This window comes from Trachymyrmex cornetzi, unplaced genomic scaffold (assembly GCF_001594075.2).
Source record: "Trachymyrmex cornetzi isolate Tcor2-1 unplaced genomic scaffold, Tcor1.1 scaffold122, whole genome shotgun sequence".
Taxonomy (NCBI): domain Eukaryota; kingdom Metazoa; phylum Arthropoda; class Insecta; order Hymenoptera; family Formicidae; genus Trachymyrmex; species Trachymyrmex cornetzi.
Window position 1 is genome coordinate 2,397,914 of NW_017295784.1, and position 18,929 is coordinate 2,416,842.

Sequence of the window (18,929 nt, forward strand, 5' to 3'; positions counted from 1 at the left end):
CTATCTTACGCATGCGTCCATGACTCTCAGGCTTCTCTCTGGATATACTCTATACTCTTTACACATTTTACATTTTAAATCAATAATCGTGGCGTCACCAATGTTATTTACCCTTAATCGATTAACAACTTGCATTTGTTACTTTATCAACCTTTTTTAATATATATATTTTTTATAAATCAATAAAAATAATATGTAATATTGACAATTGATAATCTGTAATTGAAATAAATGTGTTAAAAATTTTATTTGACGATAATTTAAATTGCAAATTTGTTATAGAATATAATATACAGATAATTCTAAAATTATATGTTGTAAATATTACACAATATTTGATTAAATTTTAATTAACATTTTATAAATTTGGGATTGTTGTAAACTTATTAATAATTAAATCAAAACAATATATTTTATACTTCTATATATTTATAATATTTTTAGAGAGATTATTATTTTATAGTTATTGTAATAATTTTTTGTACACGATATTATTATCTATTAATTACTGTTATCAAAAATAACAAATTCTATTTGACTTATTTTACAGTTATGGTACGTATATTTTATGCACGATACCTTAATATATTTGCCAATTTTATGTTTTGAAACTTCACTGACTTCAATACACACAATTTTAATTTTAAGTATACAATTTCTTTTAAAAAGCGACGTATATGTATAATTTAATATACATATATTAATTTACTGTGATTATAATATTGCTGTCATATACATATACATCTTCCCCAATCTTTCAACTTGCATTTTTTAAATAAAATGTATTGGAATAATTTTATCAACTACATTCTTCTTTTGTGTGTGTGTTTCAACAAAAACAACCGATTTAATCAAAGAATGTCAGAACGAAATGTTTGACTGCACTTTGTGGCAGAAATGAATTAAATATGATTTCAGCTACGTTTTCATCAAGATTTCATGCAAGAAAACCATAATTGATAGTTTGCTAACATTGTATGGCATAACGTTGGACTATAAGCCACAGTTCGGCATAAAAGTGGCAGTGCACGACATCATGTAGGTATAAGACATGTATTTTAAAATTGTTGCGTATGCGAAAATATGGTTCTGCGTGGGGACGTAAAATTGCAAGTTTTGTACCACACTAATGACATGGTCGTCGAATGCATAGACGGAAGTTGCAGATGAAAAATTGAGTTGTGAAGCTATAGACTCTTTCGTGATCGTCAATAAAATCTTCTTATTTTGTTTTGGCGCAAAGAATATATTTGTTGTATTATTGTAGTGCTCAATATACATAGGTATACATATATGTGTACTTTTTAAGTACCGATAATCCAAAGGCACTAAATTTATCTTTAATTTATAGTTAATTTCTTTGTAACAAAAATCTAATTAAGTATAATTATTCCATAATTATTTAATATACATATGTATATAATTTGTTAACTAAGAATTATGTATTTGTAAATTATAATGAACATTATAGAAACATAATATTTTTTCTATAATATTGAAAGTAATCATAAAAGAAATAAAGAAGTTATATAATTTAGATAGTACAAAAACGTTCTGTATTAATTGTATAATAAAATTGTTTTATTGTATTTTTATCAAATATTACAAATAAAAAAGAAATGAACGTTTTGACGTTTACATTTAAAATTCTTACCATTTGCGGATGTTGGCCACCGTATTCATGGACGACACGATACAAACGTATAATATATGATGTATATACGGTCCTCATAGTTTTGCTAATAAATACATTTACATTATCGCAATTGATGGATTTAATTCTGACTGTGGACAATGCCGATGATTTCTCCGAGAATTTCTATGTGATGCTTGCTATGTTCGTATCATGCTGTAAGATGTTCAGTTTATTGAGAAATCGTAACAACATTGCGATGCTGATTGATATTCTGATGAAAAAACCATGTAAGCCTATTGAACATGATGAAATAGAAATTCGACAGAAATTTGACAAGATTGTACAGTAAGTATCTTAAAATAATTAATGATTAATTATTGTTTAATATAACATGTTATAAAAATATTACATGTTGTAAAGAATTAAATTTCTTCATTATATTACAAATATTATAAAAAGAAAATAACTATGACGTAAAATATTGCATAGTATATGTTATATACTTAGACATTAAGTAAGACATGTACTGTAGAGGAAAGTCGCCAATACTGACATAGGTCTTCTAAAGTGACATCTCCTCTTCTCAGGAACTAACTATTGCACTTTATTAATACTAATAAAATCATGATCTGTTTAGCTAATTAAGGAAGTACAAACTCTAAATAATTCGTGTATATTTAATTTTTTTTTCTTTTATAATTATTGCAAAATTACAACAATATTATAAAAATTGCTTTTATTATCTGGTGGAAGACACTTTTTAGTTTGTACTTATGTTTCTAAAGTTTTATTTTTACTTTTTGTTTAAGAAATATTGTCTAAAAACAAAATTTTTCCGGTGACTTTCCTCTACTTTTATAAATTGATCTAATTAAAGATTAACTTTTTACATGACGTTAAACTAAAATGTTATGATTCAATAATATATTAACATTAATGTGTATGGAGAAAGAAACGAGGAAAATTCGAAAATATGTATTTTACAGAACAAACACGCTTTGCTACGCGACTTTAGTAGAACTAACATGTGCGTTTGCAGTAGGAACATCTATGTTTAAAGACTACAGAAAACACAATCTAGCTTTCCGAGCATGGTTACCATTTAACTATTCTTCGCCAATGTTATTTCGGATCGCTTACTTTCATCAATCGATAAGCTTGACCGCTGGATCGATTCTTCACCTCGCTTGCGACAGTCTAATTTGCGGATTATTGATGCACATTTGCTCCCAGTTGGAAATATTGGAATGTCGTTTGAAAAAAATTATCAATAAGCCACATATTTTTCGGGAATGTGTCATACAGCATACATGCATTTTCGAGTTAGTTCTTTTTTTATCATTACTGTTATATAATAATTTATCAAAATATGAATAATTATAAACATATTTGAAATTTACGTCCGGTTGATTCTAGATTTGCATTAATAGCAAATGAAAAATTTAGATTAACAATCACCGTCCAGTTCTTAGTGAGTATGTTAGTAGTATGCTTCAATCTGCATCACTTGACGCAGACGAGTGTGTTAAGTGCGAAATATGTTCAAATAGTATTATATATGTTTTGCATGCTGACACAAATCTCTTTTTATTGCTGGTACGGAAACGAAGTTAAGTTGAAGGTGTGCACGGATATATTTTTTACATATGATTTTTTTTCTTCATATTGTATGTTTATTTATTTATGTTTGCATATACTTTAATATCTAATATGTCAGTAGTATGTGATAGATATGATGTTAAGGTAAATTATTGTGTTATAAAAATTAATTTATATTTCATACACATAAAATAAGATATATGAGAGAGAGAGAGAGAGAGAGAGAGAGAGAGGGGGGGGAGAGGAGAGGAGAGGGAGAGGAGGCGGGAGAGAGACGGGAGAGAAAATACAAATACTTACATTTTGAATTAGATTACACATTTTCTTTCGTTTTATCATATTTTTTATCCATATAGATCAACCTATAAGAAAAACATAAAATTTAATCTCTCTGTTTTATTTTATAATTAAAATTTCAGAACTTAATAAAATTTTTTGTACGTATTTTTAAATATAGAGTCGACAACTGGTCAGCAATATATTTGAAATGGAATGGTTTGTGTTGGATTATCGTGTGCAAAAAGATTTGTCAATAATTATGATGCGTAGTATCGTACCTATTGAGTTCACCAGTGCTTATGTTATCTCTATGAATCTTCAATCATTTGTCAGTGTTAGTATAAATCTTTATTTTTAATTTAAAATTCGTAATGGACTTTAAATTAATAGCTAAAGGAAAGTGAATTTCGAGCAATTTGGACAGAATCATTGAGTTCAAAATTCAATTTTATTCACTAAATCAGAAAATCAGAGTTCAAAATGTTTTTTTTCTTATTTAAAAAAATGTTTCAAGTAAAATTGATATGATTTAAAATAAATAATAGTAATTAATTAAAAAAAAAGTTATTTAAAAAAAATTATATAACAGTTATCGACATTTTTAAATAAAATTATGTTTTTTTTACATAACATGATTTTTTTAGTTTTCTGCATATTAAATAAATTTTCTATGATGTACATTTTATTAGGAAAAAAATTATTAATTTGCATAGAAGTACGTGATAAGCAAATAATTATGTTTATTGCAGTTGCTCAAGACGTCATATTCTGCTTTCAATATACTTCAACAAATGCGATAATAAAGTAGTAAAAAAAGTAGAAGAAAATCAATATTTATATTTTGTATTTATATCAATTTTAATTCCTGTATAAAACAAATGTGTATAAAAATAAAACTTAAGTTAGATTATTGTAATCAATATCTTCATGTATTAAATAAGATTGTACTAAATAAGATTACTACATAAATAGCTCAAAAGCTATACAATATTTTCTCCTATTGACACTATCAATAGGTAATATCTTTTTAATACATATTTTTTTAATTCACCTTTTTCATTAATAATAATATGATTACTCTTTATATTAATATGAGAAATTGTATTGAGCAATTTTCATGGCCCAACTGGGAAAAAAGTTAACATTTAAAGCGAGTTATCATTTGATTATTCAACGATAGTACTTTACATACTTCCATTCAATTAATAGGCTCGCTTATGGAACTATGCTACATAAAAATTGATTTAACGTTATTACTTGAACTGTATATTCTTTCTATAGTATTTTTACTTACGATACGTGTCCATATATATAAATTTATATTTCTACATATTATTTTATATTAACGTGCATGTGTCTATACAAGATTGTAGTTTACTGCAGTGTGATAAAATATTGAAGTATTTGACTGGATGGAACACAACTGGATGTACGACATATGAACATTGCATTATTTATTACATAATTTTCAATTTCTGTTTTTTATTCTTTGATTAGAACTTATAGTTCTTATACATATTTTAACAAAGTACTTTTCGTATAAAATATTATTATATCGTGACTTCGTATACAATATCACATCTTTATTTAATGATTGCACTGTCTCTGCATGAAAATGTTATTACGCAAAGGGCACAATTATAGTCTAAATAATAAAAATTCTCGTATGAAGAAGGAAGCTGAACATATGTCGTATTATTATCGGAAAACTGCGAGAGCCTTTTTGCAAGAGACTATAGACATTTGGTGTCAGTCTCTCCAGATTTCACTGTGCATTGCAATATCACTATAATATTAACTTTGTCACTACAGTATAGCTATTCTTAACGAAATTAATTGATAATTAGTTTTTAGTAACGTATAATTTGTTTGATAAATTAATTTATTAAAAATAATTATATAACGCATAACAGAGAATGTAAAATTTTTGATAAATTATTTCTTTGTTGTAAAGAACAACTTTTTAAAGTAAAAAGATAGACAAAATCAAAGTTAAAATGAGCTTATTAGAATTTACATTTAAAATCTTATCGAGTTGCGGTTGTTGGATACCGAATTCTTGGATGTCTCCACATAGACGATTAATATATCATGTGTACACTATTTTTATACTTTTACTGATAAATACATTTACATTGTCGCAATTCTTGGATATAATTCTGATCGTTGACAATTCGGAAGATTTCATGGATAACTTTTACATGTTGCTTGCCATGATCGTTTCTTGTTTCAAAATGTTTAGTCTGTTAATAAATCGTAATAACATCGCCATGCTTACAAATATTCTTATCAATAAACCGTGCAAAGCATGTGATACAGTCGAAATAGAAATACAACATAAATACGATAAGCTAATTGAGTAAGCACATTGTAAGACTATCATTTTGTATTTATATTTCACATTTAATTATATATTAAAGAATTATATAAACAATTTATATTTGTTTAAGAGATCGATATAAAATTTTATTAAAATTTATAATATCTTATTAATTATTTTTTTTTATTAAAGAGTACTATTTTTCAACAGTATTATTTTTTGTATTTTCTTAGAAATTTTGTAATTTTGTAACTTTCTTATAATAATACATTCCTTTTTTAACAAACAGTTGATATGTAATGTACATTGTTTCTTATCAAAATTATTGTTTAAAGAATTAAAGTGTATCACTAACTTTTCAATTTGAAAAATTAACAGATTTATTTAACTAGAAGTTATCTTGATTAAAAAGTATGAAAGAGAGATTATCATTAAAGAAAGCGTTGAATATCAAAATGAAAATGCATGCAGCTGTTTTACAGGACAAATACTCTGTATTATATGATCCTAGTTGAATTAACGTGTGCATCCACGGCTGTAGCATCTTTGCTCACGGATTACAGAAAAGAAAAGTTAACGTTCAGAGCGTGGCTGCCATTTGATTACTCCTCGACAATGCTTTTCCATTTTACGTATTTTCATCAATTAATAAGTTTGACAGTTGGATCTGTCTTACATGTTGCTTGTGATGGTCTTATTTGCGGATTATTGTTGCATATATGCTGTCAACTAGAAATATTAAGTTGTCGTTTGAAAAATATTGTACATAATCCAAAAGTACTTCGCAATTGTGTTGTTCAACACAATCTTTTATTTAAGTTCGTTTTATTATAATTTTTCTTTAAATATTCTTTTAATATACATAAACAAGTTGAATAAAAATGTCTTTCTATCTGAATAATTTTTTTATTTAATATATTTTTAAACTTGTTTAAAATTTTTTATTTCTTTGTACATGCAAATCAAAGATTTTTATACATCGTAACTTTTTCATTATTATGTTTTTTAAATATTTCCATCAATGTGATAAAATATGTTAAAATGTGTTTAATTGATTTCAGATTTGCGTTTCTATTGAACAAAAAATTTAGGTTTACTATCGCTTTTCAGTTTATAGTAAGTACATTAGTCGTGTGCTTTACTTTATATCAGCTAACCAAGACAAGCGGAAAATTCGTTGAATTAGGAATGTACATGTCGTGCATGCTGACACAAATCTTTTTGTATTGCTGGTACGCAAATGAAGTAAAATTGAAGGTAGTTTTTTTGGAATGGATATCTCCCTATGTTAATGTTCCTAATTTAGTTTTTATTTATTAACTTTTTATTTTTTTACATTATCTAGATACAATATATATTGACAAATATACATATAATGTACACATTTTATTTATACTAATGTATAAAATGCTTTTTAAAGTGCACAAAAATTCATATGCAATTTGCGTATTAATTAAATCTCTTTTTGTTATATAATTAAGACCTTAATAAATAATCATTCTCATAAATAGAGTCTACAATTAGTCAATAATCTATTTGAAATAGAATGGCTTACATTAGGGCAAGATACAAAAAAGAATTTATTAACAATTGCATTACGTAGTAGAATGCCAATCGAATTCAATAGCGCTTATATTATACCTATGAATCTGGATTCATTTGTGGGTGTCAGTATAAATAATTAATTTTTATATTACGATAATTATTTTATGATAATTAAAAAATGTCCATTTACTTTTAAAGTATAAATATTAAATTATTAAATAAATTTTGAACTTATTGAAATACAAGATGACTTTGTACGTTGCAGTTGCTTAAGACATCGTATTCGACCTACAACATACTTCAGCAAACGCAAAATGACAAAGCTAACTAAGAAAATTGTTATACATATTCATTGATATGTATATACATCATATAGACTTTTTTCATGAAAATAAAATAAGAATTAAAATAAATAAATATTTTATTTAATGTTAATAATTGATTATTATATATAATTAATTTTTATATAGTTAATCTTGATATATTAATGTTATTAGAGAAAAGAAACACAATTTAAATTGCATATTGTATTGTATTAGATATACAGAATGTTTCAAACTTGCATACCCCTTTTAAAATGAAAGGAATTGATTTTTATGAAAAATCTCAGAAATCATATTACGTTACACAGGGAGAATCCTGTTTGCCTACAAAACGATTGCTTACAGCTTCTTTTGCGCTTCGTTTGCATACAACGTATTGCACACACGACAATATTGTACACAGCGTATTGCACACACGACAATATTGCACACAGCGTATTGTACACACGACAATATTGCACACAGCGTATTGCACACACGACAATATTGCACATAGCACATTGCATACACGACAATATTACACACAGCACACTGCACAAACGACAGTATTGCACACAGCACATTACACACACGACAGTATTGCACACACGACAGTATTGCCACACGACAGTGTTGCATACAGTACATTGCACACACGCTATTGGCTTAGTTTATATCGTGCACTTGATACACGTACTAACTAGGCCAATAGCGTGTATACAATGTGCTGTGTGCAATACTGTTGTGTGTACAATGTGCTATGTGCATTCTGTTATGTATGCAATACGCTGTGTGCAATGTGTTGTGTGCAATATTGTCGTGTGTGCAATACGCTGTGTGCAATACTATCGTGTGTGCAATATTGTCGTGTGTGCAATACGCTGTGTACAGTATTGTCGTGTGTGCAATATATTGTATGCAAACGAAGCGGTGTGCAAACGAAACCCTCTCCATTATACATACGGTAGTTACATGTGGTTATGTAACTACCGTATTGTGGCATGTGGTTGGTCATGGGTTACGCCAAGAACAGTTAAAATTAATTTTGTCATTACTTACTTTTAAGATCATTTCAAGATTAATGGAGGCATTTTCAAGAAAAAATTTCCAAGATAAAATTTCTTACTTTTTTGCATGTAAGCCGAATCTGCAATTAATAAACAATACACATGTTACATTAAAAAAAATTTAAAGTTAAATCTAGATAGTTCACTTTCGGAATCTAAAGTTGAAAATATCATCATTAGAAAGAGCATACTCAATCCACTTATCAAAATTTTTAGTATTATTCATAAAAATTACTTTCCTTCATTTTAAAAGGGTGTTCAAGTAATTCGGAACCTGTGTATTCTTAAAAAAATACTATGTAACAATTTTTTACTTACATTTTGCGTCCGTATTTGTATTATCTACATAATTAGAATACTGTTTTTTTATTTAAGAATGATACAACTCTAGAAATGATTTTTGGGTTATTATCATAAATGAGTTCAGGTATAACACTACTTTGTTAATCATCAAAAACTAATTTATCTGTATAAAAAATCAACTTAAATAGGGTGATATTTTAAAGGTAATTTTTTAAGTTGTGAAACGAAAATGACATTTAATTATGACAAGAACATATTCTTTCTCTCTTTATATTGATATTATTAATTAATCAATAATTTTTTGTTACAAATAATTTTTCCGTTTTTTAGAAAGCTTAAATTTAAGTTGTTTGAAGTAACACTTTTGAAATGCATATATGTACAGAGTTCGACTTCTTAGAACTTTTGTAAGTTATAGAATGTTCAAATAGAAATTGCCGTTATAAAAATCAATATAAAGCTTTAAAATTGATTACCGGTTACATTATGATTTAATAAATTATTTCTCGATTTTTTTTTGTTTTGTAGCTCTACTTTCTAATGCTTTATCTCTTATTAAGTACTATTATGTCAAGATGTAATATTGAGTGATCTATATCCTATTACCAGAAAAAAAAATTACACAGGGCAGAATGGGTGGGATGCATGAAAATATTATTATCTGAAGGGCATAGCAGCAATCTGAATAATGAAAATTATCGTACAACACATACGAAGGGGGGAGTTGCAAAGCATGTTGTCATTTGGAAGACTGTAAGGCTATAGACGTAAGGCTACGGTTGTCAGTTTTTCTCAAGAGTTCACTGTGTATTATATGTTCTAAGAAAATATTTTTATTATATCGTTATCTGTAAATAGTGAAAATCGTTGAATTGAAATTTAGCAATATCAATTTATTGTTGTATACGAATATTTTCGAGCACATTTTTAAGTAATTATTATTGTATATTGCAAGATATATATTTGGGATTCACGTTTCAATATTTAAAATAAGGAAATAGAGAATATTATATAAACTTTAAAAAATGATTTACGAGCATACGTTTTATTTAGAGGACAGACAATGATATTTCCAACAGAAATAAATTAGAAATTAAAGATGCAAGTATTAAATTTTACGTTTAGAATATTAATGATTTGCGGATGCTGGATACCAGATTCCTGCACGACACTATGTAAACGGTTAGTTTATCATTTCTACACTATTTTGATATTGCTACTTATACATACATTTATGCTATCGCAATTGATGGATTTAATTTTAACGGTGGACAATCCCGACGATTTTACTGATAATTTCTACATGCTACTCGCAATGGTTGTTTCCTGTTGCAAGATGTTCACTCTGTTGGTGAATCGTAGTAACATTGCGATATTAATCGATATTCTTGTAAGGAAACCCTGTAAACCGATCCAGTCCGACGAAATCAAAATTCAGCAGAAGTTCGATAAACATGTACAGTGAGTACTATTATACAACAATTCTCTTGGACGTATAAAATCATTTTTTTTTAGTAAACTATAATTAAAAGTATGCATATCACGTTTAATCCTTAACGATTTTTCGGTATGTTATACTCGACTTTTTTCTAATCTTTTTTTATTTTCCATTGCTTATAATTTTTTTATTAGAAAAAATACACATTTAGTACCAATATATTCCTTAATATCTAGCGTTTAAATTAAAAAAATTTCTATTATATTATATATTTTATGAGAATTATACATACGAGCATTCGAATTGGGCTGTGTATATACACTTGTGTGTTCCTGGTTAAAAAGTGATTTCACGGATTTCTCTATTGAGTTACAGTTAAAATTTAGTTAATTCTTAGAAATGTTATAAATCAAATAAAAAGTTTTAATTAATTTTTAACTAATTTGTAGAATTAAAATTTTTAGAATATTTAAGTATTTAATGTATGTAAATTATTTATGTTTTTACATATGATTATAATTGAGATTCTAATAATTACAATAATTTTTACAATTTTTGGTTAATGATTAAATTTATAACTTTTTCTAATACATCTCTATACATAAATTAATTAATATAAATTATTTATTAAAACTGGCGATATATATTATGCTAACGTTTTGATATTACTAATATATGATTAGGAAGAAATATTACAAGTTGCATAGTTAAAGTTTAAGTAAAAATCCTGATTAAACGGAAAAATCTCTATAAGTAGACATCTTGCAGGACAAATACGCTTTTCTATGCAGTTTGGGTTGAAACAACATGTCTGTGCATAGCTGTGACATCATTGCTAACAGAATTCAGAAAAGGAAGATTGACATTCAGGGCATGGTTGCCGTTCGACTATTCTTCGTCGTCACTGTTTCATATTGTATACGCGCATCAATTGATAAGTTTGACAGCTGGATCTATTCTTCATGTTGCTTGCGACGGTTTAATATGTGGATTACTGGTTCACGTTTGCTGTCAGATAGAAATAATTGAATGTCGTTTGCAAAAAGTCGCACATGATCAAGATATTCTTCGCAAATCCGTCCTGCAGCATAATCATATATTCAAGTTGGTTTTATGCAACTAATATTACATATATAAATATTTTAAATTTACTCTGATATATTACATTGCATTGCTATTTATATTACTTAAAAAGAAGTGTTTTCATACTTTTGACAATATTAAATATACATATTTTTTATGTATTTAGACTTTAACTATTAATTTATTTAGTGTATCTTTATTTTTCTCACAACACACACTATTTGTATTATTTTATAATAATTCTTATTAGTCTTTAAAAAAATTTCATGTTATTGTATATTTAATTAATTAAAGAAGGTTACAGTATTCGATTTGAATTTTAGGTTTGCTCGTCTGATGAATGAAAAGTTTAGATTGACTATTGTTATACAATTTGTTGTGAGTACGTTAGTAGTATGTGTCATTCTTTATCAATTTACCAAATCAACAGCGTCAAGAGCACAGTATATGCAATTAATGATGTATATGGGCTGCATGCTATCACAAATCTTTTTTTATTGCTGGTATGGTAATGAAGTTATGTTAAAGGTATATATGTGTGAAGCATGTATCTGTTACTTGGATATTTAGTATTATATATTGCGTAAATAAAATGAATGATGGACTTTAATTGTTAAATGTAGAGTCGTCATTTGATTAATAGCATATTTGAAATGGAGTGGTTTGAATTAAACAAACAAACTAAACAATCTTTATTAATGATTATGAGACGAAGTTCAAGACCAATTGAGCTTACCAGTGCTTATGTTATCTCGATGAATCTTGATTCATTTGTGGGTGTTGGTATTAAAATTTATTCTCACCTGTAACTAATAGCTTAATTATAAGTAAAATATTTAATGTTAATCTATCTCCATTAAAATTTTTTAAAGAATCATTATATTCAATTAAAACTACAATTAAATATTATTCTTATCAAAAGCACACAATTTCAATGTACTAAATATATTTTTCCTATTTACTTATGTAAAAAATAATTATGCATAAGGTACAAATTAAAAAATAATAAATTAGGAGAATTTTTTAATAATTTTAATATAATTAATATTGTTGGCTATATGTATATTTAATTTTTTTTAAATACCATAATTAATAATTTTAATTGCAGTTACTCAAGACATCATATTCAGCTTACAATGTACTGAAACAAATGTAAGAGCGGCAAAAAAAAGTAGAAGAAGAATTTTACTTTATTTTTCGTCATTTTTCAATACAAATCATTATTAAGGTGATTACAATAATATAGATTTGCATTACTAATATATATGCAGGGAAACATTAAACAGTTATATCAGATGATTTTATTCGGCAATGGTAACATAATTTTTATAATGTTATCTATTATGGCATTTGAGTATAGAGAGATATTTAAGGAGAGAAACTTGCAATTAGAATTTACGTTAATTATAGAATCTTAGAATGTTTACTATTGTTGATTATACGATATTATTTTTACTTATGCATTAATCGAAATATATTCTTATGGATTTGAGTAATATTTTACTATGTATATATATATACACATGCACACGTCACAGACTATACATAAACTATCAAAAATCAGAAAGCAACAGAAATCAATACAAGGAAGAAAAATTTATTACGATATGGCAAATTTACGCCTTCATGAATTAAATAGTTTTTGGTTGAAGTATACGAGAGTTACTGACGTTAATATTTTATGAAGAGTAAGTACGGAGAGCTGGACTCGACATCCGAGGGTTATTATTTTTTATTCCTCTGTTCTGTTTTCTAACATGCAATATCACAAAACATAATTCACGTGGAGTATTATTATGTCATAATATCTTAATATTATCAAGTCTGTGTTTAGCCGAGTGTATGAAAATAGTATTATGTGAAGAACACAATTGCAATCTGAATAATAAAAGTTGTCAAAGGGAATAGTTGGGTAAGCTGTATCATTGCACGAAGATCGTGAAGCTATAGACAACATTTAATGACCGTTAGTTTACTGTAAGATTTTATTGCATATCACATTATATTGTAAGATAATTTTTCTCATAATTTCCTTATAATATTTAATATCAAATAATATAAGAAAATTGTCGTTTATGATGTAATTTAGTTATCAATTTACGTATATTATTATACGTATATGTATAGATTGTGTAATCGATTGATTGATAATGTCATGTTATGAAATGCTTGAAATTTTTGATTAATTGAAATAAAGAATTATTCAATATCTAAATTTTTCAAAATTTTAACAGTGTGACATTGAGAGATACGTATTTTGTGTATATGTGTACAAAAATATAAAGTAAATAATTTATTATAACTGTTTTCACGAAGGAGAGATTAATAAATAACATCAAAGAAGATAACAGAAGATATTAAAGATGTTTATACTGGCCTTTACGTTCAAAATATTGACGATTTGCGGTTGTGGACGACTGGATTCTTGGCCAACTCCATACAAACGGTTAGTTTATCATGTGTATACTATTTTCGTAATGTTACTAATACACACGTTTATGCTATCGCAACTGATGGATCTTATTATGATCGTGGATAATTCCAACGATTTCACCGATAACTTCTACGTGCTGCTCGCTATGATCGTTTCTTGCTGTAAGATGCTCGCTCTGTTGATGAATCGCAGCAACATTGAGATGTTAATCAAAACTCTTATGAGAAAACCGTTTCGACCGGTTGAACCCGACGAGATGAAGATTCGACAGAAATTCGAAAAACTCATACAGTAAGCATCGCGAGCTAGCATCAACTATCAATGCTCTTTAATACATATAATTAAGATATAATTAAAATAAATTAGTTAGGTGCTGTTATACAATAATTAAGACTGTTTTTATTTAAATGAATAAATAAATCAGACGTAACGCTTTAACTAAAAGAAAATAATGTAACAGAAAATATTGAATAAAAAATGAAACGCGAAAACGTCTATAGTCGTTTTACAGGTCAAATACGCTTTACTATACTGTCCTGGTCGAGACAACGTGTCTATCTGTTGTCGTGACATCATTATTAACGGAATTCAAGAAAGGAAATTTGACGTTCCGAGCGTGGCTACCATTCGACTATTCCTCGTCGCAACTTTTTCCATTTGTATACGCTCATCAATTGATAAGTTTTACAATGGGATCTGTACATCATGTGGCTTGCGATAGTCTCATATGCGGATTCCTAGTGCACATTTGCTGTCAGATAGAGATATTGGAACATCGTCTGAGGAAAAGCGCACGTGATCCTAATATTCTTCGCGAGTGTATTCTTCAGCACAACAACATATTCAAGTTTGTTTTCAATTATGCTGAAAATAGATGTATTTTTATTATTAAGGTGTACAATGTATAGCACACAGACTGTTTACTACGTTTCTAATTTATTTTTCTGTAAAATCATTCCCTTCTTGATTACATCATGATTTCTGGAAAAAACCCTGTATATATTTTATTAATTTAAAAGTTGCAATATTACTTTTTATTAAATTTAGGTTTGCTCGTATAGTAAACGAAAAGTTCAGGATAACTATATTTATCCAGTTTGTTGTAAGTACATTGGTGATGTGTTTTAATCTGTACCAATTTACCAAGTCAACAGCGTTAAGAACAAAATATATGCAGTTAATAATGTATACCTGCTCTATGCTGTCACAAATCTTTTTCTATTGTTGGTACGGAAACGAAGTTAAATTGAAAGTATGTGAGAACTTTTAAAATAAGTATTTTTTTTATTTCAATATTTAATATATAGATAAAATAAATATACTGGTCTTTTCCCTTTCTCTTAATTGTTAAAATATAGAGTCGACAGTTGATAAATAATATATTCGAGATGGAATGGTTCAAATTTAATGTAAGTGCTCAGAAAACTTTACTAATGGTCATGAGACGTGCTGTAGTACCAATTGAATTTACTAGTGCCTGTGTTATTTCTATGAATCTGGATTCGTTTGTGGGTGTTAGTATTGTAATGTGCCATTATATATAATTACGTAGAGATCTTTAAATTAAATAAAGTTTTAATATTAAAAGTGCTTTCTCTTTTTTAATAAAAAACAATATTAAATTAAAATAGATATTTACTTATATTAATAATAATTTAAATATTTATTATATTTAACGACAAAATTTATTATAATTAATTATATATTAATTATAAATGTAAAATAAAAAACAATTAAATAAAATTCACATATATTCAAATAACTTATCTAAAATAACGTTAGTAATAATTTCTGTTGTAGTTGCTCAAGACATCGTATTCGGCTTATAATATACTTAAGCAAACACAAGATTCATAATGTTGGATACATATAGCAAAAATATCGGTGATATCAACGCAATGTAAATCTATGTCACGAATATGTGAATATGAATATCACATGTATACATATATAAAATTTTATTATTATATAATACTGATAATTATCTCTCGTATTATTGATATCATAAACAGAAAAAAAACGAAAATATTTGTGTACTACATTTTCTATTATAACTCATTTTGAAGTGCGGATTTTACTTACATTGCACAAATAATTGTATTATTAGAGATTGCATACATTTGTATTAAATTAAAAATTGTAGTAAAAGGGATTAAACAGAGAGAGAAAATCTGTTGCCTTTAAAACTATTTGAATAATAAATCGTTATTTTTATTATTTCCAAGTAGAAGTAATATTTCCTAAAATATTAAATATTTCCTAGTAGAAGGTGGGAGTTACCAATGTCAGTACTTTATGCGGCGTACAGATACACAGATCGCTTATGCGGCATTCGAGGGTTGTCATTTTTTTCCTTTCACAGCAGTTCTAACATATAATTTATTTTGAAAGTATTAATACAGTGTACTACCATCAGATAAAGTCTGTGTTTAGTATTCGCGTTGCACATGAGAGAGGGACGTGGTTACAAATTAAATATTAAAAACTATCGTATAAAGAGGGACGAGTTAAACGAGGATCTTTGCTAGAAATTCGCAAATCTATAGACATTCTATAATTGTCGTTCTAAAGAGTTTGTCGCACGTTGGATTAATATTTGTGCAAACAATTTTATTACAACTTAGAGTTTTATTCAAACAAATTTTTGTATTTATTTTTATAAAGATATCTGAGAAAATTAATTGCTCAATTTTTTTAGTCAGTACATATCTAAAATTTTATATGATTAAAGAAGAATGTGAAAAATATATAAAGAGTGTATGTAAACTTTTGTTATCATTTAATTTTCACGGTGTATATAAACTATTATACTGAGAAATACTAAAATGCGAGTATTAGATTCGACTTTTAAATTTCTAACTATTTGTGGTTGCTGGCGACCGGATTCTTGGACATCGTCATGTAAACGTGTAATCTACCATACGCACACATTTTTCGTGCTTGTGCTAATAAACACGTTTACTTTATCGCAATTATTGGATATTATTCTTACTGTGGATAATGCGGACGATTTCACTGATAATTTCTACATGTTACTTGCAATGATTGTATCTTGTTGTAAAATGCTTAGTATGTTGATAAATCGCAAAAATATTGCTTTGTTAACGAACATTCTAACGGAAAGACCGTGTAGACCATTGGAACCGGAAGAAATCGAAATTCACAACAAATTTGATAAGGGCGTACAGTAAGTTTTCTGAAAATGTAATTTAATTTTAAAATAAAAGATCGAGATTTAAATATTTCTGGTTAAGGCTATCATGTTTTTTATGCCTTTATGTTATAGTAAAGTGCAATATTGTAATTATTAAAATTATATATTAGGAACAAATAGGAAAATTGATATTAAATAAGACACTGAACTACAAATGAAACGCGACAATGTCTACAGTTATTTTGCAGAGCAAACACGATACATTATGCAATTCTGGTTGAAACGACTTGCGTATGCATTACGTTAACATCGTTACTCACGGACTTTAGAAGACGGACATTGACATTCAGAGCCTGGTTACCGTATGATTATTCATCGCCAATCTTATTTCACGTCACATATGCTCATCAATTGATAAGTTTAATAATCGGATCCGTCCTGCATGTTGCTTGCGATGGCCTGATTTGTGGACTATTGGTACACATTTGCTGTCAAATCAAAATATTGGAATCTCGTTTGAAAAGAATAGCATATGAGCCTGGTATTCTTCCGGAGTGCATTCTACAACACAGTCGTATTTTCGAGTTTGTATTTATATATAATATAATATACTTTTATATAATACAGTTATTTATATATTATATATATATGATATAGTTAGCGCGATAGAAATATTAATATTGTGTGTATTAATAAAGACATCAAAGTATAGCTATAATTTCGACTCGCAAATATGAAATAGTTAATTACATTTAATTACAGCTTTGCTATCACGGTCAATGAAAAATTCAGGTTTACTATTGCTATTCAGTTTATGGTTAGCACATTGGTAGTGTGTTTCAACCTATATCAATTAACTAGGTCAACTACAACAAATGCAAAGTACGTTCAGCTGGTATTATACATGTGCAGTATGCTGACGCAAATCTTTTTTTATTGCTGGTATGGAAATGAGGTAAAATTAAAGGTATGCGATGTTTGAAATAATAAATTATAATTTAAATGATGAATAAATTATCAATTTTTTAATAATTAAATTAATTTCTTTATATACATAATTAATTTAATTAATTTATATATATTTTAATATTATTCTGTAATTAATATAGAGCCGACAACTCGTCAGTAATATTTTTGACATGGAATGGTGTATATTAGATCAAAATGAAAAAAAATCTTTATTATTAATTATGAGGCGTAGTACAGTGCCTATTGAATTTACCAGCGCCTATATTATTTCGATGAATCTTGATTCTTTCGTGAGTGTTAGTATAAAACGCTTGCTATTACCGCAGAATCAATTAAGTTTGAAAGGATTTAAATCTAGTAATAATATGTATAAAAATTTATTTGAATAAAATAAAATGAATCTTTTTAAAAAACCTTTTAGTTCGTTATGTTTTTGTTAAATAACTTCTAATTAAATTTTCTAATATTTATTTATTATATGGAATATTTATTTTTTGCAGTTGCTTAAAACATCGTATTCAGCTTACAATATTTTGCAACAAATATAATAGAGAATGACGCAATATAAATAGTAATTCCAATAATTTAGCCTCACACTGTTATTTGCATTTAAATAATTTTAAGCGATAATGCAAACAGAACCAATTGAACAAAACATTATAATCAGTTGATTTTTGTATAAATTTAGTTTTTGCAAGTTAGAAGAATAAAAAGGAATTACTTATTCTCATTATAACCGTGTTTCTGCGAATGTAGAGAGTATGAGAGACAGAAAGAGAGAGAAAAAGAGGGGGGGGGGG

The 18,929-nt window shown here is 27.1% G+C and overlaps 4 protein-coding genes across 4 annotated transcripts; all 4 read left to right on the forward strand.

Moving 5' to 3' along the window:
* Positions 1–1,769: 1,769 nt before the first annotated feature.
* Positions 1,770–4,314, forward strand: LOC108768346 (odorant receptor Or1-like). The gene is made up of 5 exons (XM_018518749.1): positions 1,770–1,981; positions 2,623–2,958; positions 3,053–3,257; positions 3,693–3,848; positions 4,264–4,314. Exons 1-5 carry the CDS (start codon positions 1,770–1,772, stop codon positions 4,312–4,314), a joined length of 960 nt encoding a protein of 319 aa, XP_018374251.1.
* A 1,197-nt stretch (positions 4,315–5,511) lies between these two features.
* On the forward strand, positions 5,512–7,710 carry LOC108768355 (odorant receptor 49b-like). The gene is made up of 5 exons (XM_018518758.1): positions 5,512–5,873; positions 6,317–6,652; positions 6,896–7,091; positions 7,346–7,501; positions 7,645–7,710. The coding sequence occupies exons 1-5, from the start codon at positions 5,512–5,514 to the stop codon at positions 7,708–7,710; spliced, it is 1,116 nt and encodes a 371-aa protein (XP_018374260.1).
* Positions 7,711–10,285: 2,575 nt separating this feature from the next.
* Positions 10,286–12,728, forward strand: LOC108768364 (odorant receptor 4-like). The gene is made up of 5 exons (XM_018518767.1): positions 10,286–10,512; positions 11,258–11,593; positions 11,896–12,100; positions 12,196–12,351; positions 12,681–12,728. Exons 1-5 carry the CDS (start codon positions 10,286–10,288, stop codon positions 12,726–12,728), a joined length of 972 nt encoding a protein of 323 aa, XP_018374269.1.
* Positions 12,729–14,070: 1,342 nt separating this feature from the next.
* On the forward strand, positions 14,071–18,677 carry LOC108768372 (odorant receptor Or1-like). Its single transcript, XM_018518773.1, has 10 exons — positions 14,071–14,297; positions 14,518–14,853; positions 15,054–15,258; positions 15,365–15,520; positions 15,807–15,858; positions 16,845–17,193; positions 17,409–17,744; positions 17,923–18,127; positions 18,270–18,425; positions 18,630–18,677. The coding sequence occupies exons 1-10, from the start codon at positions 14,071–14,073 to the stop codon at positions 18,675–18,677; spliced, it is 2,070 nt and encodes a 689-aa protein (XP_018374275.1).
* Positions 18,678–18,929: the final 252 nt, after the last annotated feature.

Excerpts from the sequence above, each read along its gene's own strand:
- LOC108768346 (XM_018518749.1), top strand. The coding sequence starts at position 1,770 with ATGGATTTAATTCTGACTGTGGACAATGCCGATGATTTCTCCGAGAAT. Across the intron at positions 3,258-3,692 it reads GAAACGAAGTTAAGTTGAAG|AGTCGACAACTGGTCAGCAA; the intron begins GTGTGCACGGAT and ends TTTTAAATATAG. Across the intron at positions 3,849-4,263 it reads ATCTTCAATCATTTGTCAGT|TTGCTCAAGACGTCATATTC; the intron begins GTTAGTATAAAT and ends TGTTTATTGCAG.
- LOC108768355 (XM_018518758.1), top strand. The coding sequence starts at position 5,512 with ATGAGCTTATTAGAATTTACATTTAAAATCTTATCGAGTTGCGGTTGT. Across the intron at positions 5,874-6,316 it reads AAATACGATAAGCTAATTGA|GACAAATACTCTGTATTATA; the intron begins GTAAGCACATTG and ends GCTGTTTTACAG. Across the intron at positions 7,502-7,644 it reads ATCTGGATTCATTTGTGGGT|TTGCTTAAGACATCGTATTC; the intron begins GTCAGTATAAAT and ends TGTACGTTGCAG.
- LOC108768364 (XM_018518767.1), top strand. The coding sequence starts at position 10,286 with ATGCTATCGCAATTGATGGATTTAATTTTAACGGTGGACAATCCCGAC. Across the intron at positions 11,594-11,895 it reads CAGCATAATCATATATTCAA|GTTTGCTCGTCTGATGAATG; the intron begins GTTGGTTTTATG and ends TTTGAATTTTAG. Across the intron at positions 12,101-12,195 it reads GTAATGAAGTTATGTTAAAG|AGTCGTCATTTGATTAATAG; the intron begins GTATATATGTGT and ends TGTTAAATGTAG.
- LOC108768372 (XM_018518773.1), top strand. The coding sequence starts at position 14,071 with ATGCTATCGCAACTGATGGATCTTATTATGATCGTGGATAATTCCAAC. Across the intron at positions 15,259-15,364 it reads GAAACGAAGTTAAATTGAAA|AGTCGACAGTTGATAAATAA; the intron begins GTATGTGAGAAC and ends GTTAAAATATAG. Across the intron at positions 18,426-18,629 it reads ATCTTGATTCTTTCGTGAGT|TTGCTTAAAACATCGTATTC; the intron begins GTTAGTATAAAA and ends TATTTTTTGCAG.